This window comes from Manacus candei, unplaced genomic scaffold, assembly GCF_025592945.1.
Source record: "Manacus candei isolate 608988 ecotype Guabito, Panama unplaced genomic scaffold, ASM2559294v1 h1tg000014l, whole genome shotgun sequence".
Classification (NCBI taxonomy): domain Eukaryota; kingdom Metazoa; phylum Chordata; class Aves; order Passeriformes; family Pipridae; genus Manacus; species Manacus candei.
In genome coordinates this window covers 52,182,920-52,206,668 of record NW_026138062.1, presented here as the reverse complement: position 1 = coordinate 52,206,668, position 23,749 = coordinate 52,182,920, and the positions used below count along the sequence as shown (strand labels likewise).

Here is a 23,749-nt window from a genome sequence, read left to right as displayed (position 1 = left end):
AGTAAGAAATGCCTGACAACATATGGCTTAATGAACATCTGTTTTAATAAGACTGAATAAGAAGAGGAATATAGACAGCAAGTAAATCTAACACCCCTTCAGATGCTGGGCACCCTGTGTTCTGGCAGTGCTGGACAAGACCATGGTTGGATTTCCCCACAGCACATTGTGTATATCCTGCCTGTGAAGGGAAGCTCCCCACTTTTGGTCACCTGAGCTATTATATATTTTCTTCGAGGGACACATTTCTGTTCCTACAGGAAGTTCGAACTTCCTGCTGCACATATAGATAAGGGTTGGTTGGCGACTGCCAAGTGGGTGGTACAGCCACTGGTGCCAGGCAGGAGCTGCCCCAGGCTCCCTTGTCACAATCCACCAGCTACATTTCTCCTGAGAGCAAGGGATCTGTGCGGCCTGAGGGCCATGCTGCATGTGCAGCACAGCGCAGCACAGACCTGTGTATAGAAATTACAGATGAAATTAGGAATGTACAGGTTTCTCAGTCTCTAAGCACAAGTGAGCAGATATGGTCTGTTTGAGATTACCAGCTCCTTGAATGCCATGCTTGCTGCATGGTTCCCAGTACATGGACCCCTCTCTTTCTCCACAGAGGAAAGTCTCCTGGGTTTGATAGGGAAAGTAAGTTTTGCTGACACTTTGTGAGTGAAGTCTCTCATCAGTGGTATTTGTGAGCACTTCATCCTTGATGAAGCTGTGACAGCATGGAAAGGTCTGGCAATGTACGAGGCAGAACTACTGTGCTTTCAACAGAGGAAACCTTTCAACCTTCAGGAAAGGTCTGTCTGCCATGCAAAAAAGCTGTGTCCATGGGAGGAGTGTCCTACACGTTACATAAGCCCATTCTTCTATTCATTTTTATACTACTACTTCTCTCTTAAGTAAGTCCATTCTTAAATCTAACCTCTACAATAATTGGTTCTATAGGCTATGAATCTTTATTCCGAAAACAATAACTGGTCAATTCTACATAGTTTAACTGATTGGAATCCCTGATACACAGATCAAGATGGGAAGGGGTGAGGGGGTTTCCAAGTAGCATATATGGTCCAGTAACTTAACATACAAGGTCCAGTAACTTCTTGGCAAGATATCCATGGGTGCATACTTCAAACATAACACTCCTTAACAATTCTGCACATTGTGCTTCACAATTTTCTACCTTTAATTGAATGAACTACTTCTTTTATATGATCAAATCTCAATTATTTTATCACAACTACTTCTTCTATGTAATTAAATCCTAATTATTTATCAGACTATTTGCAACACACAGAAGAATAAATCTCATTTTTCTGCTGAGGAAGCATTATCATCCCTTTGAAACTTAGAAGCAGGCTTCAAAGAGATTGTTCAATTATTATGTTTTTTAACCCAAAACGTGTATCAGCTCTTGCTTCCCATCTTAGGAGTTAGGAGAGCGGAAAGAGCACTGCTAAGGGCAGGCATGTGCGGACATGTCATTACGAGGTGGAACTGCAGTCAAGCAAAGTTTTCCTGTTTCCTCTTACGTCACCCTGAGCCCGCAGAGCCTGGGGATTTGCTCCAGCGTCGGCCGTGCGCGGAGTCCCGTTTGCGGGAGCAGGAAGGAGGACAGCACCAGAAGGGTCCGCCGGGAGAGGAGAAGCCATGTACAGGAAAAAGATGAGAGGGTAAAAGAAACTGGTGACCAAAAAAACCCACCCCAGCTTCAGCTCTATGCTGTCGTTGCTTCAACCCAAGGGGACCCCTCGCTTTGCTGCCCCAGGGGGGTGCTTTCTGTCAGTGCAAAGTCTCTGCCTTGCTTGGGGAAGGGCGAGGGCGACACTGGTGCCAGTGTGCTCGAGTAGGAGCCCCGTCCCAAGAGGAGCTGCACCGAAGTCTGAGCCTGCTGAGGAAGTTCCCACCGGCATAAAAGCTGTCACGGGAGCCATAAACCATCGAGAAACAAAAGGCACTGACAAAAGCAAAGGAAAGATGGGGGTGTGCCGGGGAAGGGCTAAGGCTGGCTCACCCCAATGCCAGGCAGCAGGGGAATCCAAAAATGCCTCTTTTCCCTGCTCGACAGTTCCAAGGTCTTCAAACAGCTGTTGTGGCACAAAATGAAGTGTCAGACCAGGCGTTTTCTGTTCAACAGAGGCGGGAAAAAAGCTTTTAATGCAAAGTTTGGTAAAGAAATGCCTCGGTTGTGCGAAGCATTAGCAAGGGAGGAAAAATGCAGATTGAAGAAGTTTTGACACATCTATGGTTGTGTGTTTTTAGACATTATCATTATTACTATTATTATCTTGCAATGAGCAGAATTTTAAATAGTTTCTAATAAAAAGTGGTAGAGGAAGGAAAGAAAATTATTAAATGTCTATAATGATGCGGTTTATTACACAAAGTTTTAATGAGAGATATTAGGTTTTTTGGTAAAATTTTAAAATAGTCTCATAGCATTCCTGTTCAAATTATGGAGGATGGAACAATGCAATAGCAAATTTATAAATAACAGATTTTAAAATATATTTGTAATCAGTCAATTTAATTTTCAAGTTTCAATGCACATTTATATAGCAGCTGCATATTAATGAAAAAGAAAGTAAAGCCTAGGAGACAGTTATGTTGGGTGTCATCCCTCTGCCATTTTCTCCCCTAACTTCTCTAAATGTTTTAGGGTACAGTCCACCTTTTAAATTCTCAGTCACTCTTTACAGTTGATGTACTTCTCTCCAGCTCTTAAATTCTGAAAAGGTTCGTGAGACTGATGAATCAAATTTAGAAAGAAAACTAAAAATGTTTTCTTTTTTATTTATTTTATTATGTGCTAACTCAGTTTTGTGTCATATCTGTATCAAGGAACCAGCTGTTAAGTGCTTGGGTTTTTTTTAAGTTAGGCTCTAACTTAAGTTAGGCTGAGTGTATATATGTACCATACATAAAAATGCTGAACAGCAAGGACTGCTTGTGAAAACTATAAAAAGAAAAAAAAACTTGAAGCGATTGCACGGCTTTTGGCAATTTACCTGTAAACTCACAATTTATTTTAAGTATTCTCTCTTCTTGTTTGGGGAGAAAAAAGAATAGATGAAAGGATTATGTGATTCTATATATATTCTCTAGTGTGTGAATGTTTTATGATTGTTTTTAAATTTGTTGTCTGTTAAAGCTGTTTGAATTAACATTAATATATTATTTACAAAATAGCAAGTTACATCTTGCTATATAGCAAATATTTATAAGTATGAAGACTTTTGCTTATATTGCATTAAGTTGATTACACCATAAATTTCTCTTGGCCGAACACATCTCTAGGGTGGGTGTATCTTGAAGATTAGTGTATTGCAAGATTGTTCTAAAGAAATGCCTTTATGTCCCTGAAAATATGCACGAGACATCCACTTATCCAAAGTGCAATATTTTATGGTCAAAACACAGGCAAGAAGGTGCTTTTAGACCAGTTTAAGTAAGACTTGGAAGATTTAACTTGTTTGTATGTTATAATCGGATGGCAACATCTACAGATACCTTTGAACAAATCAGATCTCTGTAATCTATTGTAATATCACTTTCCAAAACATTAAAGATACCTTCTGTAATAATTAGATTAACTGATTGGGCTTGAGTATTTGGAATTCAGTGTATTTTCGTTGGTGAACTTCAACCAGTTACATATTTATATGTAACTTCAACCAGTTATATATTTATTGTGAACATATGATATTATTTTATGTATATATGTTCCCTAACAATCAAGATTTAAGGAAATTTAAGCTAATAAACATTAACTTCCAAATAACATAAAATAAATAGAAAAAATGCATCTCTTTTAACACCTCAAATGAGAAAGCATAAAAATTGAGCCTGTGCTTCACTTTTGTCTCTCTTTATTGTTTTTTTAATGACATAGTAAAGAAATTATATGTAATAAAAAAGTTATTCCTGTACCAGAATTAAACATTTCGTGGCATTTACGTTTGTTACATTTACATAAATTTGATAGAAAGTCTGATAAAGAAATGTGCACGTGTGATGTCTGTGGTTTATATAAATGGAGTTTGCATGGAGAAATAAAGAGAGAGATACATTCTGTGGTTTATAAAATGGTTTGTGTACATATGTATTTTAGCATGTAGGAGGCTGGGATGAGAGAGGAGACAGGATAAGAACACAGAGACTATTGACTGACTCTGATAAATGATGTGATTTTTAAGTAGGTGATGAGTCTTGAAGCTAGAGAATATGTGACAGTTACTTGATCTGCAAGATTTCATTTGTCCTTTGTTCAGATTGGGGTTTTTTTTGGCGGTGGGATTTTTTTCTTTGTTTATTTGGTTTAGTTTTCTTTTTTTTTTTTTTTAATTTTATTAGTGAGTGCTAATCTATAGAACAATCTTATTGCTTTTTTGTTAAGAATTTGTTCAGTTGTCTACTATATTTGCCCCAGATTACTCTAATGTGGAAAAACATACATCTGAAGTGCATTCTCATATAAATCTCTATACAAGGCAATTGCATGAAGCTACAAAGTGCCTCTGGAGACTTTGTCTCTTATTTATGTATTACAGATAATTACTAAATATAAAGGATACATTTATGACCAACACTGGAAGTCTTTGTATAGGTACTTAATTGGCAGTATGTAAAGGTCTTTTCTGAACTGAAAAGGTCTGGATCTAAGAGATGGACTATCTGTCAAAAAATATCATTCTTGGGAGCTGCATCTTTTTGTATAGAGCACTTATTTTTTTTCTCTCATGTAGAATTGTGCTGACTGTCCTAATCTTTATGAAAATACAATCAGCAAGAGAATCCAATAAAAAGAAATATTCAGCTTCATAGTTTATGGGTGGTTTGGTTGTTTTTTATTTTTTTTTTTTTAGTTTTGACAAAATTTTTCAATGGCTGCCTAGACTGAAAAGGGCTAGATAGAAGCCCTGTAAAAATATCTGACATATTAAAAAAAAAATTTAGAAAGCTTTCGGAAATACTCACACTGATAAGGAAGAGGACGGCCATAGGGAGGATTAGTGGTTCAGGGCTTAGCTCCCCCACGCTGTCGTGCCTACCTCCCCATTTTTCTGCACTGCTCTCTCGTGTTTTGCCCTTCTCAGTTCTCTCATTTCCTGCACCCTCCCCCTTTTTCGTGTACTGGAGTACTAACGAAAACAAAGTTGTAACCAGTGATTTCTTGAAATCTCTCTTCTGTTTCAGCATGTATATATCTAAGAAGGCGTTAAAAAACCAGTTTGATCCTTTTAAGTTTCCACGGGAGACATATCTACTGTGCAAACTGCGATGGGGTGAGAGCGACAGATCTTGGATACACTGGGTCAAAAATTGTCATGGCGATTATTATCATGCTGAAGTCTACTTTCTGCAGAAAATCTTTAGAATGAAACCATACAGTAATGTCAACTGTTCCATCACCTGGTACCTGTCCTGGAGCCCCTGTGTGAACTGCTGCAATGAAATACTGGATTTCTTAGAGAGGCACGAGAATGTGAACATAGACATTCATGTAGCACGGCTTTATTTCAAAGACTCAAAAAGAACCCACAGAGCTCTGAAGGAACTTGCGAGGTCGACGCAAGTAAGCATTAATGTCATGAACATGGAAGGCAAGTTTTCCTGTGCTTTGTGGGGTTGGGAAAGGGTGAACCAGTGAACTTTGTGTCTGTTATGGGCTTGCTTCTGTGCCCAGTGTTCTTCCCGGCTTCTCTGAGGGCACATCAATCATTTGGTGACTGAATGTTGCATCCAAAAACAGATGTTAAAATATTGCAGGAGAAGAGGGACAGGATTCTTAGGAACCAGACCTGTATGAAAATTCTCCCTTGTTTAGAGATACTATATTTATGTCACTCCTGAGGGATGAGAGATAAGGTCCTTCTCTCTTCTCCTAGGGGACTAAATGCATTTGCTAGGATGAGGCTGGCTGAAAGGCTCCTCTGCATTTAAAAGAGGGGAAAAAATTGCCTAGGGAGAATGGCATTGGTTCCAAATATGGAGTGGACAGCATCCATCAGCTGACCTGTCCATGGCCAAGCTGTCTCTATGACACGGACACAAGAAAGAGGTTAAAAAGTCTTGTTCCATGAGCTTCTCTGGCATCTGAATAAACTCAGGTTAATAATCTTGCTTCTATTTCTCCAGACTATAAGGACTGTTGGAAAAACTTTATCCAAGGAGGTGCTGATGATGATTTCTGGACTGTGAACTTTGAGTCAGAGATAAAAAAGAATTGTTCGAAACTCTGCGACATCTTAGAGGTTAGTAGATTTCTGAGCAATAGAGGGAACCACATGAATGCTGATTTGCAATCTGGGGTAACTGAGCTGTAAAGAGAAGGAAAGAAACTATTCACATCTAGTAGGAGTTTAAAGAGTGCTGCAGCAGACTTTTTGGAAACAGTAATATAGTAAAATCATGGGAACTATCCTGTCCCATTGAGAGAAAAGCACTGTGGGTTTTTTTCTATCATATTATGAAGCACAGGCTAAGAGGGCAGTTTTTCTCCTTCAGGTTCCAGAGTGGGAAATCCCTTGATTTTTACCTGGAACTCCAGTCTTATCCCAGAAACCCTCCACCAGATTCCTTTATAACCCAGATCTGAGCATGGGTTTCAGTTCACCAAATGATGCTACCCAACCCCTTTCTGTCAATATCTGCAGTGGTCTGACAGCCTCCCAGTCACTGGGCCCCTCTATAATACTTCATTGAAGTCCTTTCCAGATTCGATTCAGCAAATTCCATGACTGGCTGGAAGGGTACAGTGTCTGTGAGATGAGAAAAGCTGTTCAAAAGAGAATGTCTGTCCCCTGTGAAAATTCAACCTTTGTTTTTGTTTTGTGCCAGACCTCCTGAAAGGCAGGAGACAGAAGAGAGAGTGTCTTCAATAACAGTGCTGAAAGTTTGTGCCCCTGGAGACAAGAGATTGTGCTTGAATGAATAGGTCCACATTCTTGGCCTGAAAGGAATGTGGAAAAAAATATAGTGTACAAAAAAAAATCTAGCAAAACTAATATAGGTGCTGTAGCACTTTGATTTCACTGTATTAGAGTTTTCTGACAAATGCTATTTTTAGTGAAACAGAGTGAAAGAAATCTATGGCTAAGGGGGTCATTGATTATGTCTGTTACAAATCACAGCAGGTCCAAAGTGCAATTAGAGGATCTAAATGTTATATTTCTATTTTCATTTTAGGATCTTCATTTATAGAATCGAAGAATCACAGAATATCTCAAGTTAAAGTGACCCAAAAGGATCATCAAGTCCAACGCCCTGCTCCTTGCAGGATGACCTAAAACCAAACAATATGACTAATAAGCATCATTTAGGTGCTTCTTGAACTCTGACAGGCCTGATGTTGTGACCATTTCCCTGGGGATCCTGTTTCTGTGACTGACCACCTTCTCAATGAAGAACCTTTTTCTAATGTCCAAGCTGAACATCCACTAATGCAGCTTCATTCCATTTAGTCCAGTCCTGTCACTGATCACAAGAAAGTCAGTTTCAGGATTACTTCAGAATTGTCCTGTCCCAGCTGGAGAATCCAAGACTCACTCTTGTTAAATTTTGTTCAGTTGGTGACTGCACAGCTCTCCAGTCTATCCAGATCTCTCTGCAGGGTCAGATCTCTCTAACCGCAAGGGAGTCCACAGTTCCATCTAGTTTAATATAATTGACATAAGTACTTAATTTTGATTCCTACATTTGATTCCTGCATACAGATAATTTATAAAAACATTGAAGATCACTGGCAGTAAAACTGAGCCCTGAGGAACCCCAGAGGTGACTGGTCAACAGCCTGATGTAACCCCATTTACTGTAGCTTTTTGGGCTATCAGCCAATTGCTCACCCAACGCCCTATGGACTTGTCTCTCTGTGTGCTGGACATTTTATCCTGAAGGATACTGTGAGAGTAGTATAAAATCTTTACTAAAATCCAAACCCACTACATCTACTTGCTTCCCTTGGTCAACTAGATGAGTGACCTTATAATGAAATGAAAAGAGGTTGGTTAAGCAGGACTTTCCCCTTGTGAACCTGTGCTGACTATGACTGATGACTGCAGTCTTGTGAGAGACTGAAAACCTGAAAGAGTTAATGTCTCAAACACCTGGCAGAAGAGAAAAGGAATGTTACCATGCAAACAAGACAAGGTGCAGTTAGAAAAGGGGGTCTTAAGGAGGCAGGATAGTGCTTTTCTGGGTCCAACTTCCTTAGGTAACTATGTCTAAAAACTAAATTTGAGACAGCATTGCACTTGTGTTTCAGATGGGGGAGGGTAATTGAAACCACGATACTCCCCAACCCCCTTCTGAAAAGTTCGAGAATAACATGTACATGTGTGAGGACTAGGCTATAAATAGTGCAACGGAGGGGCAGGGTGTGCACCCACCATCCATGCACCCACCATCTGGAGGAACCGGACCAGAGACGGCACTGGAACCCTGTGTGGTGATCCAGATCTTTTTTTCTCTACCTCTGTTTTCCTATCTTTCCTTTTTCCTTTCTTCCTCCCCTTAAAAGTTGAACTCCCTGCGGTCACAGGCTGTTCAAAGATCACTGCCATGTTTTATTCAGAGAGGTTTCATCCACAGGCTGTTCAAAAGTGTTTAAATTGTCGTTGCTACAGCTTGCCTCCTCATGAGGTATCTTTGGTCCACTTCTCTGATTTCTGCAGCCTCACCAGTCAATGTGAAAAAATTATATTACAAGGATATTGGGATGTTTTGTTTAGCTAAGAAAAATTAATACTGAAGTTAACGCTCAGGTAAGCGCTTCCTACTAGCTGCCTGTTTTCCACTTTGCCTGGGTCAGGGCTCTGCCTGCACACCCTTGTGTCTGGCTGTCATTCCACTTCGTTGAACAGAGTCAGACTCATAAAGCTCACCCAGCAGCAGCACAGTGTCACCAGTTATCTTAATCTCTTAAGTTTCGGTTTCCGCATGCAGAAGCTGAATAAGAGTCTCAATGAAGTCTGATGACGCTGTGCAACCTGCAGAGGAATGGAAAGCAAAGGTGCTGTGAGAGATAAAAGAGCCAAGGGTAGGTGTGCTTATCAATCAGAGTTCCAAAGTTCTATGCTCCTAAGGAGGTGTATTTGTGTATCTACAAGCCTTTTTTTATATGCTTTATTGCATTTTTGTGCATACATAAATATCTGTAAACATCTTTGTGAGTGTGTATTCATACATATAGATTCATACATAGAGACATTTTAGACTTTTTTATATGTGAAGTTCACAGAGTAAATCTTAAAACACTTTGTGTGTGGTCTTTCTTTCGATAAAAAATATAGATATCTACTGAGAAAACTCCATTAAAATCAAACAAGCATGCAGTGGATTTTCTTTTTACTGTCAAATGTGCCAGCAGCAGAACACTTGAACTAACACAGGATTTACCATTTCAAATTAAGACCAGGAGGCAGCCTGTAAACTGAGATTGAGACCTAAGCCTCTGTAGCATAAGCCCCAGGCTTTTAGTAACATTTAAATTCTGTCTTCCTCTTTGCTTCCAAACTTCCACTGAGCGATTCTCACCTCTTTGCAACAGATCATTCAGCTAGAGAATAGGAAGCTGAGTATCTGTAAAATTCTCAGAGATTTGCAAATTGGGATCTGGGCTGATTCAAACCTTGTCCCTTTTTGTCCTCTTTGATGTCTGACCTCACTTTCCTTCCTCTGTGCTCCTCTTTCTTCTAACCTGTCTGTCTTCCCTAATTTCTTCCATATGTTTCCATTTCTAGGACTTTACCTCAGCCCGAATTTGTTACTAGACATGCTTCTTGGATTTCAGGTGTCACATAAACCAAAAGACATTTGAGAAAAATACAAACTATGTGAGACACAGGTGACTCAGCGAGATAAATTAGGGGAGTAGTACATCAGTAGACACCACCTCTGTAATACATCATAGCTGCAGAACTGTTACGCTGCTGTTTCCTGGGAGACATCTGTAGGGAGTTAGTTCCCTGTTTCTCTGTCCCCCTCTCTATCATTCAGTGCATATCTCGGAGGCCCTCTGCAAAGTGTTCTGAAGAAATTGTGAAGCTTCTAGGTTATTATCCACGGTCAATCTGGTCAAATGTATACGACATGACTCTACTACCAAAGGGAATATTCTCATGAAGGTCTAAGGAACCTGATGGCTAAAGGAGTCACGAGTGAGTGTATGTCCACCATTCTGTGTGCCCTTTCCTATGTATGTTCCTCCAAAATGCATTTAGGTTCATGAGGCATGCATATGAGAGTGCTGGTTCCTTAAAAAAACCCCAAACATTTGCTGGAGTGGGTGAGATATATTCAGATGTTACCAATAGCTCTGCATCACAAATCACCTTCACATTTATCTCTAACATTACCTTCTGTAAGCAACTTCTGTAAGGGGACATAATTGACTATGTGAGAAGTAGAATAAAAAATTTTTCACAGCTGTTTGAGTAATATGAGGTTCCACCTATACATATGACCATTGCTACAGGCACATGGCAATTTAAAGGTATACTGGATTACTGCTGTTTGCTCATAAAGACCAAGAAACAGGTTTTTCCCACCCAGATATATGATCTGAGGCCATCATCTTCCTCTGACTCACTGAAGTCTTTTCCCTGTAAACAGAATGTGCAAGTTCTTCTAGATGTACAAAAATTCTCTTGTGTGGTAACCTTGTCTTTCTGATTTTATTAAGGTTAAACCAGCAACGGAATTACAAAGGGATTTCTCTCTTCATATTAGACTGGCAGGAATGACAGAACAACATTTCCTTTTTAAATTTTTTTTTTCCTTTTGGTTTTCCACCATTTCATAGAGTACACTCAGCTTCCTGGAGATACCTGAAAATGTTGTGTTGCTAATTTCCTGCTTCTGTTTGGACTCATTTTTCTCTCCCTGCTTTCTGTGGCATGTTCTGGTTTTATATCAGGAACTACTGCTGCTAATCAAGCCATTTCTTGCAGATCATCTTGAAGCCTTATTTACATCTGCATATTTGTAAGTACCTACTGCAGGGAGAAGGCAATGAAGAGAGTACTACAGTAGCAATGCATTCCTGGTCTTACTGAGAAACAGTCTGAGTGTCTGAGTCGATCCCATTCACTCTCCCTAAGGTATAAAATAATACAACCACTAGGGAACAATTCTATGCTGTGAAGTGAGGGGTAACCTTGCAGCAGAAGAGGCCCTGAAGGTAGACTCTGTGTTGCCACTGCAGTGCCTGATAACCTGCCATGACTAGTCTTCTTCAGGAGAGGCCTGACAATGCCTGAATCCCTACTCTCTCTGAACTCCACCATTCATCTATGCTTATGTTTCATCTGCCCTGGCAGGAAACTGAACAATTTTTGACAATAGAATATTGAGAGCTGGCTGCAGAGAATACAAATAAATCACTCCCCTGGCTTTACAATCCCAAGTCAGACTTGGCATTGAAGAAGGCAATGGCTTTATCCTCGGGGAGTGCACATTACTGGTTGATGACTCACCAGGGACCCATTTCTACAGCTTGCATCAGGGCCACAAAATAATTGTGTCACAAAACCAGAGAAAACTGTAAGTGACAGAGACTGATTCTACCTAAGCCATATGAAGAATTCTTTTGTAATCCCTTTCCTCTGCAAGCCAGTTTTGGGCCAGTCAGAGGAAATTTCACTAGAAACTAGCATTGTTTCACTCATTTTTCAGATGAGTACATATGAGTACAGAGCTCTTCTCAGCTGTGACATTTCAAAAATGTCTTGGTGTTCCCTCACAAAAAGCTGTCAACTGCTGGAGCTCTCTTGGATGATAGGCAGCTTGCTTCAAGTTCACCTGAGAGTGTCTGCACAGTCACTGACCACAGCTCAGTGGTCACACACATTGAGGGTCTTCTTTGTTTACGTGAGGACCTAGGTTCAAGGGTGTATGAGTGGTCCTTGGAACTCCACAGGAGTAGTCCCATAAAGTGAAATGGCAGCAGCCACCATCACCTGCTGGAGTACTGCAGACTCACAGGGTTTTGCCCGTGATGTCATCTGTCTCCCTCTCTCCATTGGGTTCTGCTCAACTTTCTGATATATCTGGGTGTCAGAAGAGTTATCTGCCATTCCACAGCTATGTGTCTTGATGCCATTTGTGTAAATGCTTTTCTCTCAGTGCATTGGGGTGACTAGAGAAGATTCGCTTTTCTATTCTGGAGCTAAAGGTAATAAAGAGATGTAATTTCTGTCTGCACTGCAAAATAAAAAAAAAGTCTCACCTGTTAATTCCAGCTTCTGGAAGGTAACCTTGTATTCAGGGCCAGATCCATTTCTGAATGGCAGCACCCCATTTACAGTCTTTTGCTGCCAGGAATTTGCTTTCAGCTTCAGCCAGTGGGGTAGTGCAAATAAGCATAAGAAAAAGTCACCACAAGGAAACATTCAGCTGAATAACATTAGAGACGCCCAAAGTTCAGCATTCGGGAATAGAAACCGAAACAAATGTAAGGCTAATAAAGGCACATCCAATGGCCAAGAGGTGACACACAAAACCAGAAACATCCATGGCTGCTGTCGGTGGCAGAGGTAAGTAAATTTATGTGAAATGTAGGCCTATTTCTCCATATTCAAGTGTAGATATTTACTGTAGTTGTATCTAAGAAACTGGAGAGTAGGGAAAAATGTGTTGTGTTGGCACATGAGGATACACAGGAGACACTTGTGGATATGTGTATTATCTCTTTGAATGCATTATCGTATATTGAGTCTTAGGTCCAGCTTCAAAATATTAATATAATTTTGTTAACCTTAATGTGGAAGAAAGAATTCAAAATCCAAAAGAACTTTTAATGTGAAAGAGATCTGAAAAGCAATTAAGAATGGAGCAAATTAGTTAGCTTATCTACTCATTTTATTTTCATTGTGATAAACAACTAGAATATTCTTCTTAAAGAATCGGGGCAACATGGCTGTGCAAAGAGTTGATCATGTCTCTGTTGATGTGGAAGACTATTTATTTCTGCTGAAATGCAATTTGACTCTGTATATTTCATAATTTCTCATCTTAAAGACCTAAGCTGTGGAAAATTGCCTTTAGTATCTTAATTCTAAGTAAATTATTTTTATTATATTATATATTATATGTAAAATAAAAATTAATTATTTTAAATTTTAATTCTATATAAAATTTATGTATAAATTTGTAAAGGGAAATAAATTTCAATTAATTAATATATTAAATAAAATTACGGTTCCTCGATCCTTAATTTCACTATAGATGGATTTTTACAAAATAAATAGGTAGCCTTGATCACCTGCAAGTGATCAAGTGTTTTTCTCTACACTCTCAGCTGGGAAGGGATCAATGAGTCATGGGGTCAAACTTGCCTGCTACCATGAGAGGCAAAATGTGTAAAATCAGGCAGCTCTGTGGTGCTCCCCCTTGGGTATTTGTTAGTCAGAAATCATCCTCCTTTCCTCACTATATTTTTTCCTTGACACTTATATTTTTCTAGCTTTTGAAACGGTTTCATAATAAGTAAGGAAGGGATTGTTGGTTGCGAAAATGTTTTTTGTCTAGACTGACATTGTGAGTTACAATAGGAAAATAGCTCAAGTTTTGCCTGCCTAGTAGAAGTGGTTTGGAAGATTTGAAGGGATAAGAGATTTGATTCTGCTCCTTGATTAGTCAGAGAAAAACAGATGCAGTACTGCTGAAATCAGTGAAGTTAAACTGGAGTGTTTACACAATCAACCCTAATGTGTTAAACTGAGCAAGGGTTCAGGTAGAGTATAGTTTAAACAGCCATCAAGTTCAACTCCCAGGTAGGAATCCACCCCTCCTGCATTCCAGAGTGCTTATTCTGCTGTGCAGACATTACTTATTAAGTCCTTTTAGAGAAAAGAGATTTGGCAGGGAGTGTATAGACTGAAAGGGGCCTGGGGAGAAAGTGTAGAGGAAATTTTGTTTTCTGATCTGCTATCCTCAGTGACTTACAAATCTTTTCCATATAGATCCTGCACCCAGAAAGAAAAACCAAGGGTAAGAGATGTCATCTATCACTGTGTGCTGTTTGAGCTCCATGGTGATTTCCAGAGACAGCCTTGTGCCTTGTTTTCCTCTTAACATCCCTTTCCCCAATCTTCCTTTTCCATTTTCTTACTGCTTTGACTGGTGCTGATCCCTGAGTGGTGATGGGGCTGCTTATGCACCCAACAGTTCTCAACAAAGTGCTGTGGGTGTTCTGGAGTCTTCATCAAATTCCAGATTTAGATCATTAGATTGCGACATTCTTCAAGCTGCTCATTTGTGATGGGAAAGGCTGAAAGTGGGAGGCTTGACTGATGCTGAGAGCAGGTAATGCACAACAGGACCAAACACTGTTGAAGAGCCAGGATCACAGTACTGCTGGTACTTCTGTTGCAGGTGGAAGATACAGCCAAAAGACTTCAAAAGAAATTATTTGCCTGGCCAACATCCACAGGTGGTGTACCTGCTCTATGAAATCAGGTGGAGAAATGGTTCCATCTGGAGGAACTGGTTCTCAAACAATCGTAACCAACATGCTGAAGTCAACTTCTTGGAAAATTGCTTCAGTGATGTGCCACCAGCTCCTTGTTCCATCACCTGGTTCCTTTCAACTAGTCCCTGTGGAAAATGCTCCAGGAGTATTCTGGAGTTCCTGAGAACACATCGTAATGTGACCTTGGAAATATACGCAGCCAAGCTGTTCAGGCACCAGGATATGCGCAACCGGCAAGGTCTCTGCAACCTGGTGATGAATGGAGTCACTATACGTATCATGAATCTTGCAGGTAACCCAGCTACTCTTTGGCGGCTTTGTCTAGCTGTGGATTGAAAGTTTTGGGACTATGTGCACTCTCAGTTTGTAATAGAGGTGATGACTGGCATTGTGGAGGACTAGTGAGTGCAAAAATGTCACTCTGTTCTGCCTTATTTTTTCCCCAGTCCTATACAGCAGCAGGACTGACCTGGTCATTTCCTCTTGCCAAATCTGAACATGGAGAGTTAGGGCTTTCTCTAGCCATCCACACCTCCCTTACATGCAGTGAAAAATCCTGGGCTTAAAACAGAACCTGTCCCTCCTAGCATATATATGCAGATCAGCTTGCCAGCTGCAGCCAGTAATTGCTTTCCCTTGATAGAGACTTTCAGATGATGCATCACAGAGAATATGTCCTGCACGTGTGCCTTTTTGTGTGTATATCTTGTTTGCCTGTTGATGTTTGGCTGTACAGATAGTCCGGACAATCAGCTCACAGAAAGGAATGTACATTTGAAGAGACGAACCTCACACGCCTGTCTGGACACTTACTACTGGAGTTTGCAGCTATTAAATCCACCAGGTCTAATGCATTCTTAAAGGACACTGCTTATCTTGTGGAACCTATCTCTGGGATTATACCACCAGAGCACTGACAGAAGCTCTGGCCACCCTGTTAACACTAAGATCATTCTGAAGCTGATAAATGTTGGAGTGTTCACTCCAGGTTTTCCCTGATCATTGAGATAAGTGTGCTGGTTTAAAGGTAAACCAGCAGGGGAAATGGACTCAACTCAAAAGAGAGATTATAAGTCAGAATAACAATTTAATAAAATAATACAATAAGTACAATTATACAGACAAACAATTGGTTTTAACCCACAAACCCCAAATGTATAACCCAGCGCCCTGGGGCATGAACAGAGTGGTGTTCTTTGGGCCTCCTGAGTCCAAAGGAAAAGGAGAGGGGAAAAACCTGTTGGTGAGAGTGCTGTTGCAGTCTGGTCAAGAGTGGTGATTGCAGTCCGGTCGAGAGTGATGGTTGCAGTCTGGTTGAAAAGTGGTGGCTGCAGTCCAGTCGAGAGTGGTGGTCTGCAGTCTGGTTGAGAGCAGTGGTCTGCAGTCTTCCTCTGGATCCCACCAGTGGTTAAAAAGGTCCCAAGACTCCAAGTTTATATATTCTCCAGTTCAGGCAGGAATGCTCAGTACTTCCCTCAGGGCAGGGGGTTCCTTATTGGGTGTGAGGACTCCTATCTCACAGGCCTCTTAGCACCTAGTTTATAGCCTGAGGAGTCAGGCTCTATGTGCAGATAGTGTAAATGGTTCATTGATAACAGTTTCTGGGAAATGGCACGGAAGTCTATAGAATACACAGTTTGGGGTTACACCCATCCAGTGATGAACTGGTCTCAGCTGTCCTAACTAGGACAATAAGTCCCTTTTCAGTCCTTCCCCTTGCTGATTCCTTCTCTCTTGGCAAATGTGCTCTGGCTTTATGCCTTGATGTGCTATTCTTGATAGGGGCTGTCCTAGCCACCACAGTGATTTCGCTGTCTGGCTATTCTTTTTTAGACATATTTCTGGTTTTGGAGTTTTGGTTCCCCTTTCCACTAACTTACTTGTGTATTTAATTGCATGAATATCTTTCTCCTGCCCTTTACTGTAGTCTTACTGAAAAACAAGTGACAAACTGACATGTTAATGAAGAAAGAGCTGGCCATCTTTTCATCAAGAGTGAATGGATATCTCTCTTCCTAGATTACAGTTACTGCTGGAAAAGATTTGTTGCATACCAACATGGAGAAGATGATTATTGGCCCCAGAACTTCGCTGCATACATCTTTCTGAATTGGAGAGAGCTTGGTCATATCTTTTTGGTTAGTAGACACCTGAAGAACACACTGAGAGCAAAAATTAATGCAAAGTCCCAAGCAAAGGAGGTTTGGCAATGGTGTTAGCAGAAACGATAGTATTAAAAATAAGCATGGGCTTGATGCTGCATAAGTAGAGGGCCCAGCAACAAGAGACTGCCGAGGACTATACCACTACACTGTGCCTATGTCACTGGGAGTAGAGAAGAGATTTAGCAGTACTCTCAGGTTTTTTACTAAGGAAAGGATACATTATTTCAACCCTTTACATGGACCAGCTGCCAATTAATTAGCTTGCAGCTTGCTGGAGCTATTTGACCCCAAAAGCTTCTTCAGCTGTGTAATCATGATTCAAGCACTCTCTTTTTGCTTCTCGGAATAGGGCCACTGATTTTAGCTAAGTTCTGAGCAAGTTTAAAAGCCTGGATTAGTGGATTTGCTTTCAGGATCAGAGTTTATATATAAGAGTATCATGTGACTGAGATCCACATTCCCTGTTTTTTTGGATTCCATACAACTGCAGAAGTTATTTGTACAGCCTGATATCCTATTATATAAGAAAGAGAATGTGGTCTATTGAACAGGTCTGTTGAACTCCAGTCCTAATCTTCTAGGACTCACCCACTTCCTGGCTCACCCACTCTTTGTGGAGCAAGCCAGTTCTCCCTTGAACTGGTCCCTCTATGCAGAATGGATGGCAGGAGATGGAGGAAGGGATGCACACAACTGCATTATACAGGCAGGAGCTTACAGTCACACACACAAAACTAACCTGTATGTAGGATGCTATAAGCACCTGAGGACGCTATAAACTTCCTGAATGAAGAAAAAGTACACTTTAGACTTCATTTCAATTCCATCCACCCCACACTTTACATAGGACTTTTAATACCTCAAGACCTGACCTTTATAATTCTTGTCTGAATAAGACATTCAGGTGACAGGATACACGCTCAGTGGCAATATCCAGTCAATCATCTGATCTAACAAAGTAGTTAATGCAATGTAATGGTTTAGGAGACCTTTTTCCCTTGGCTTTCAGTCTTTCTGAGTCTCCTAATGCCTGAAATGATTAAATAATTTAGCATCTTACACACAATCAAATGCATAGTGTGATGCTGAACAAAGCTCTCTGCTTGTGAGTACTGACAAACTACAGCTGACTCAGCACAGTTCCCTGTGCAGCAGTACAAGGTGAACATGCCCTTCAAGTCCAGGTTTTAAAGAGCCAGCTAACAAATTACCTGTCCCTCCCATGCAAGCCTTGTTGATTACTGGCCAGTCCTGGTGGCTAGGGAGTTTGCACTGGGACACATGCTGAAAGTCGGGCACTCTCTCAACTGCCTTGCTGTCTCAGGAAAATACAAGCCACCCCTAAAATGAAGGTGAATATGGCCCATTATCAGTAGTTCTGCTAACTACCAACCCTCCACAGAAGGAATGGGAAGGTCTATGTGTTCAGCCCTTTTGAAAATCCAGCCCTGTTTTACTAATTACGCCGAGGTGTAATGAGGTGAGCGAGTTCCAGGCACGTGCTCCAGAGAAGCACAGACTGTTGTGTGAAGTCCTGGCCTCCCTGGCAGAAGAAGGACACTGAGGAACCAGAGAGGGTTTGATGGAATACCCCTTCAAAGGGCAGGGGGCTGGAGCACTTGCCCTACAAAGAGAGACTGAGGGAACTGGCTTTGCCAGAGGCAAAGAAAAGAAGGCTAAGTGGGATCTAACTGCAGTTTTCCACTACATAAAGGCAGTAAAAACGTAGCTAAACTCTCCTCAAAGATGCACAGAGGAAATATGAGGTAACATGCACAGACTGCAAAAAGGGAAATTCCAACTGGATAGAAGGAAAAAGTCTCCCCTGAGAAAGGTGCTGTACTGGAACCCAGAGAGGCTGGCAGACCTCCTTCCCTGGGGACACTGAGAGCTTTCCTTTGAGCTGCCAGATCCAGCTTTGGAGTTAGCCATGATGGAAATATGCTGTTGGACTAGGGACCTCAGGAGGGCCTTTCTAACCCCTGAAAAATCTGTCTTTTCACAGGAGCTAGCTCCATTTCCCCTGGATTCAACTATGCAATCTGCCACCTTTTAAATGCTTCTGTTTCTAAATGGTCTGTCTTTCTAGGAGGTGTGTACATGGCACAGTAAATTATGAGGTGCTACCCTGTTGCCTGGAAAACTATATCCCAAAGGAGACTATCTAAAATACTGAAGGAAGATCAGGGTGATTGATTTCTTGGACTAGATACTGTATTTTCAAATTCTATATTATGTTGAAGAGACAACTTAAGCTTTTGGCATCTGATTTTTAATGTTCAAGTTTCTTTCTTCCTACTAGGGTCTTCCTCCATTGCTGCCATACTGAATACTAAAAAGCATCACCACCATGCTTTCAAGCTTGTTTTGTGCATCAATAACAGACCAGAAAAGCCACTGCCCAGCAATCATTTCTGCTGCAGCCTTGATGAGTTTCATCCTGCCACCAGAGAAGGCTCTTATCACTGTATGGAGATTGTTAAGTATTGGACAGAGCAGAAGGAGCACATGAGAAGCCATCAGGAAGTTCAGATGATGCAGCCAGGCATCCAGGGCACAGTTCTCTGGGTCTTTATAAGACTTCCTGAAAGTCCAGTGGGGATGGAGACCATGCCCCGTAATCAGATATTTCACATATGCTGATTCTGCAGTCAGATTCTGCGAGAACCCTCTTGAGATGCCAGCAAGCAACATTTTTCATGAATACGTGTTTGTATGGTTCTGCAAATACTTCAGGCTATTACAGTATTTATGCAATTCTGTAATAATATCTCACTTTAAGTTTTTATTCTCCCTACATTTATGACTGTAAAACCAATAGAATAAAAGGAAAAAATATCAACCCTATGGAAACTTTGCTTTTCTTGTTCAGTTCCTGGATACACATCCCTCCCTTGTAATTCCACACTCTGGAGACCTAGCTGTTCATTGCAAACTGGGATAACAAGGTAAAAAATCTCTGCTTTTCCAGCTGGAAACACTGAGTGCAATCGTGAAGTAGGAGATATTGAAAGCTCTGAGCTATCTGTACAAGCAGAAGGCAAAAAGAAGATACAGGTGTGCTGGGTCTTGCAGCACTTTTCAATTTGCACTGCAAATAATGTAGAACATCTGAATGAATCATGTTGGGAGCTCCATGTTTCATAATTCCCAACCCCTCCAAGCAGGAGGCCCATTGTGTGATCCCACTGGGGAATGTGCTGGTGCTGGGATTTGCAACATGCAGGCACAAACAATGATTTGAAGAGTAAGGCAGGGCCTGGAGGGAACCATGCCTATCTCTTCCAGTTTATCAGTGCTTATAGCATCCTTTGGCCATGCCAAAATCTCCAGATGTTTAGCGGACAGTCAAGACAGCCAGGAAAGCTGCTGGCTGAGGAAACAGCTTCAGTCCCTGCAGTATGAGAGTATACCTAAGGCTGAGCACAACTGGTGGGGAGTGTCTCCTGCATTAAGCACATAAAATAACTCCAAGCAGTGTTGTCCTAGTTAGGACAGCTGAGACCAGTTCATCATGGTATGGGTGTAACCCAAAACTGTGTATTCTATAGCCTTCCATGCCATTTCCCAGAAATTGTTAGCAGTAGAGGCCTGTAGATGTTCCTGTCCTCATACCATTTTATGGAATTCCCTGCTCTGAGGGAAGGACTGAGCATCCTCATACCCTTTTATGGAATTCCCCACTCTGAGGGAAGGACTGAGCATTCCTGCCTGAACTGAAGAATATATAAACTTGGAGTTTTGGAACCTTTTTACCACTCGTGGGATCCAGAGGAAGACTGCAGCTCACCGCTCTCAACTGGACTGCAACCACCAGTTTTGACCAGACTGCAACAGTTCTCCCACCAGCAGGTTTTTTCCCCTCTCCCTTTACTTTGGGGGGGACCCAAGAAACACCACTTTGTTCATGCCCCAGGGTGCTGGGTTATACATTTGGGGTTTGTGGGTTAAAGCCAAATTGCTTGTCTGTATAATCGTACTTATTGTATTATTTTATTAAATTGTTATTCTGACTTATAATCTCTCTTTTGAGTTGAGTTCATTTCCCCTGCTGGTTTACCTTTAAACCAGCACAAGTGTGTATAGCACAGCTAAAGTATTTTTCCTCCTGTACAGGACCTCATGCTGGATGTCACATGCTGTCTTTCTGGCCATTATGGTGTTTACTCTTTGTTTCCTTAGAGAGAAATCAAATCACTTGATCGATGTGTAGTTGAGTACAGCAGGGTCCATAACCATTCATGCTCAGGGCTAAGGCCTTGCCCACTAAAGGCAGGAGGACAAACTTCCTGTGGTCTGGAAGCTTGCCTGTTCCAAGTCAGCCCAGTGAAATTTTTCACATCAGTTTTGTCTGCCAGAGTGAATTTGCAATCTGCTGTATCTCTGCTGTGCCCCTACTGGCATGTAAGGGCCTAGGGGTGGGTCTACCACACTATTAGCCCATAAAGGTAACCACAGAAGGCAGCTGGTCTGCTCTCATTCTCTTCTGTCCCTCTGGACTGGTATAAACATTGTGCCAACTTGTAGGGTAGGATAGTTCTTAACTGTAAGCTAATAAGAAGATTATAGCATGGAGACATCAACATCCTCCCTGCCCTGGAACTTGGGTGCATTCACCCATGTGAAGAGACAAGCCCCTTGTAGGCAGGAAGATTACCTCTCTCAATATCAGCCCCATGCCTTTAAAAGCCCCAGCAGTCCTTTGGCTGGGATGGTTAATTGTAACAATGCCAAAGCAGCAACAACAATGGAGTTTTAGCTATATCTGATGCGTGTTTGAAAGCGTGGGGGGAAACCTGCGTATCACAAAAATGTATGAGAGATTTATAAAACAAAGGTAGCCTTCAAAATACTTGCCAACCTTTGGTGCCTCCCCTTCTGTTCTGACCTCTGGTCTTGCAGCAACCCACTTTCTCCTTCCCCTTCAGAGGCTCTGCTCATCATCACTGGCTATGTCTGAACAAGTGGTCTCTTCTCTGCCAAATTCCTCCAATGTTTCTTCTATGAACCAAATCTGACTTCCATTTCTGCGAATATTTAGTACATATGTGATTAAATAATGAAATTTCTGCTCATAGGAACACTAAAGAGTCAGCACCAGGGAGAGGAGAAAAAAACTACTTGAACCAGAGGATAATGCTGGACATGAATACATCCAGGCTGAAACCCCCCCTGAAGGGACAAGTAGCAGGGGACTGGACTCCATGACCCTGAAGACCCTTTCTATCCTGACTTCCAAGTATCAGCATATGGGAGAGAAAGAGAAAGCAAGTGGGGGGAAGACATGCTTGTGTTTGCAAGGGTCTGGAGTGTGTTTTGGCATTGTTTCATGATTATCTGTTTGTTATGTTGCAAAGTCCAAGGGCACTGTGCACTGAGCTGGAGTAATGCTGTGTGCAGCTGTGGGAATGATGCAGTGTCCTACTCTTCAGTGGGCATGGGTGTTGTTGAGAGCTGGACTTCAGGAGCTGTTTCCAGCTAGGAACAACATTCCTCCAGCCAACACCCTCATAAGGGGTGCCAGACGCCCTTGTGTACAAGGAGATGGCAGCCACGCCCAGTTTCCCATGCTGTACCAATAGCCATCCCATCCCACTTGTCCTGTTTCGTCTGTTATCAAAAACCAATCCTGTACAGCTATTCAGATGTGCCTGTGCCTTGTTTATTACCGCAAACTGTGGGCAGATGAACCAAGTAAGACTGGGGCTAGTACCATATGCCTCTGCTCTGGCTGATCCCCACAGTCAGGGGAGGAAACTTCCTCCCAGGAATCACAAGCCCCCATTTCCCACACCTCGGGTGACTGGGGCCTTGAGGTATATTTGCCACAGTCCTCTTGAGATGTTACTTTCTGCCCAGGTACATATAAAGGAAGGAGACACCAAGAATAGCACAGCCACTACCTCCATAAGGGATAGGCTGTAAAGATAAGTGTATAAGCGTTAGTGAAATGTTCACTATATACCCAGTCTGCAAAGAAAGTAAAATACCTTAGGTTGAAAAAATAATGATACTACATAAAAATCACCCCCTAGGGAGTTATTCTTGGCATAGACACCTAAAGCATTTGAGGTTTAATTACTTTATAATGCCAAATTAAAGAATATCTTGTAACAAATAATATGAAGTGGTATTTGAGAACAGAAAAAGTGTGGTTAAAAAATCTCTAGCAGAAGAACTAAATTCCTATAGCTGAATCACATGGATTAGCTGAACAGTCCACTCTGAATTTAATCTGCTTTAGATTCAGAAGAATCTAAACCTAGGATGTATTCTGAATGCAGTTTGTGTTTCTCTGCATGTGCTCATTGCATTTAATCTCCTACTGCACAGTGTCACCAATTGTCATGTTTCAACAAGTATCTTCAACTCAGTGTTAGTCAGCCTTTAAGCAAAAGCCAGCTACTGGATTTTCTAAACTGCTCTTTTAGAAAATGCTACTTTTGCTGGTAGCTCTCCAACAACTTCACAGAGAAGGACAACAGTGTTGTACAGGCTAATACCGAAAGTTGAAAGATAGAGATCCTTTTTACGTATCTACTTCTCTTCCCGTTTTGTGAAGTATATTGGGTCAGCATTCTGTGTCCACTTAGGTCAATTACGAGTAATGAATGGGGACGATAGGCTTGCCAACAATGAAGGAAGCATCTCAAATAACTTTTGCATTTACATCACAGCTTTTGGGTGGTATTCCAAAGTACCTGAACACTTTATCTGCTTTGATCTGCTGGGTGACATTGTTGACAATTCAAAATTACAAGTAAAAAAATAAAGACAGTTTAATAGGATAGTGCCAGGTTGTCCCTGATGACATGTCAATCCTTTGGGTCAAATTTTTCTTCCCTCACTTACATGGTACCAAAATAATGACAAAATTAGATGCTCATTTGTAAGACCTTTATTTATATAAATAATATGCACCATATCAAACAAATATACAACACCATGTTTGCAAATTAATGCCTTGCAAAGAACTCTCATTGCTATTCCTGGTCGAAATTTCTCAAGCTGAGAGTGCCTCAGGAGCCTGAAGTTGTAGGAAGCTTGTGATGCACCCAGTTGTGACCTCTCCTAGCAGGAGAAGGCACTGTGGGAGCAGGGCTCTCCACTGTCCTCC

The 23,749-nt window shown here is 41.3% G+C and overlaps 2 protein-coding genes across 2 annotated transcripts; both read left to right on the top strand.

The window, feature by feature from the left end:
- The first annotated feature begins 1,515 nt into the window (after positions 1-1,515).
- LOC127467477 (C->U-editing enzyme APOBEC-1-like) lies at positions 1,516-9,254 on the top strand. The gene is made up of 4 exons (XM_051779459.1): positions 1,516-1,670; positions 5,194-5,600; positions 6,136-6,251; positions 7,186-9,254. The coding sequence occupies exons 1-4, from the start codon at positions 1,648-1,650 to the stop codon at positions 7,198-7,200; spliced, it is 561 nt and encodes a 186-aa protein (XP_051635419.1). The 5' UTR covers positions 1,516-1,647; the 3' UTR covers positions 7,201-9,254.
- Positions 9,255-9,972: 718 nt separating this feature from the next.
- On the top strand, positions 9,973-19,421 carry LOC127467476 (C->U-editing enzyme APOBEC-1-like). Its single transcript, XM_051779458.1, has 5 exons — positions 9,973-12,530; positions 13,959-13,986; positions 14,371-14,759; positions 16,487-16,605; positions 18,935-19,421. Exons 1-5 carry the CDS (start codon positions 12,509-12,511, stop codon positions 18,959-18,961), a joined length of 585 nt encoding a protein of 194 aa, XP_051635418.1. The 5' UTR covers positions 9,973-12,508; the 3' UTR covers positions 18,962-19,421.
- The last annotated feature ends 4,328 nt before the right edge of the window (positions 19,422-23,749 follow it).

What these genes read in the sequence shown, in the direction of transcription:
- LOC127467477 (XM_051779459.1), top strand. Translation starts at nt 1,648, where the DNA reads ATGTACAGGAAAAAGATGAGAGG. An exon ending in TACAGGAAAAAGATGAGAGG is followed by an intron (nt 1,671 to 5,193) that starts GTAAAAGAAACT and finishes CTTCTGTTTCAG; the next exon opens with CATGTATATATCTAAGAAGG. An exon ending in TAATGTCATGAACATGGAAG is followed by an intron (nt 5,601 to 6,135) that starts GCAAGTTTTCCT and finishes CTATTTCTCCAG; the next exon opens with ACTATAAGGACTGTTGGAAA.
- LOC127467476 (XM_051779458.1), top strand. Translation starts at nt 12,509, where the DNA reads ATGGCTGCTGTCGGTGGCAGAG. An exon ending in GGCTGCTGTCGGTGGCAGAG is followed by an intron (nt 12,531 to 13,958) that starts GTAAGTAAATTT and finishes TTTTCCATATAG; the next exon opens with ATCCTGCACCCAGAAAGAAA. An exon ending in AGCTTGGTCATATCTTTTTG is followed by an intron (nt 16,606 to 18,934) that starts GTTAGTAGACAC and finishes TCTTCCTACTAG; the next exon opens with GGTCTTCCTCCATTGCTGCC.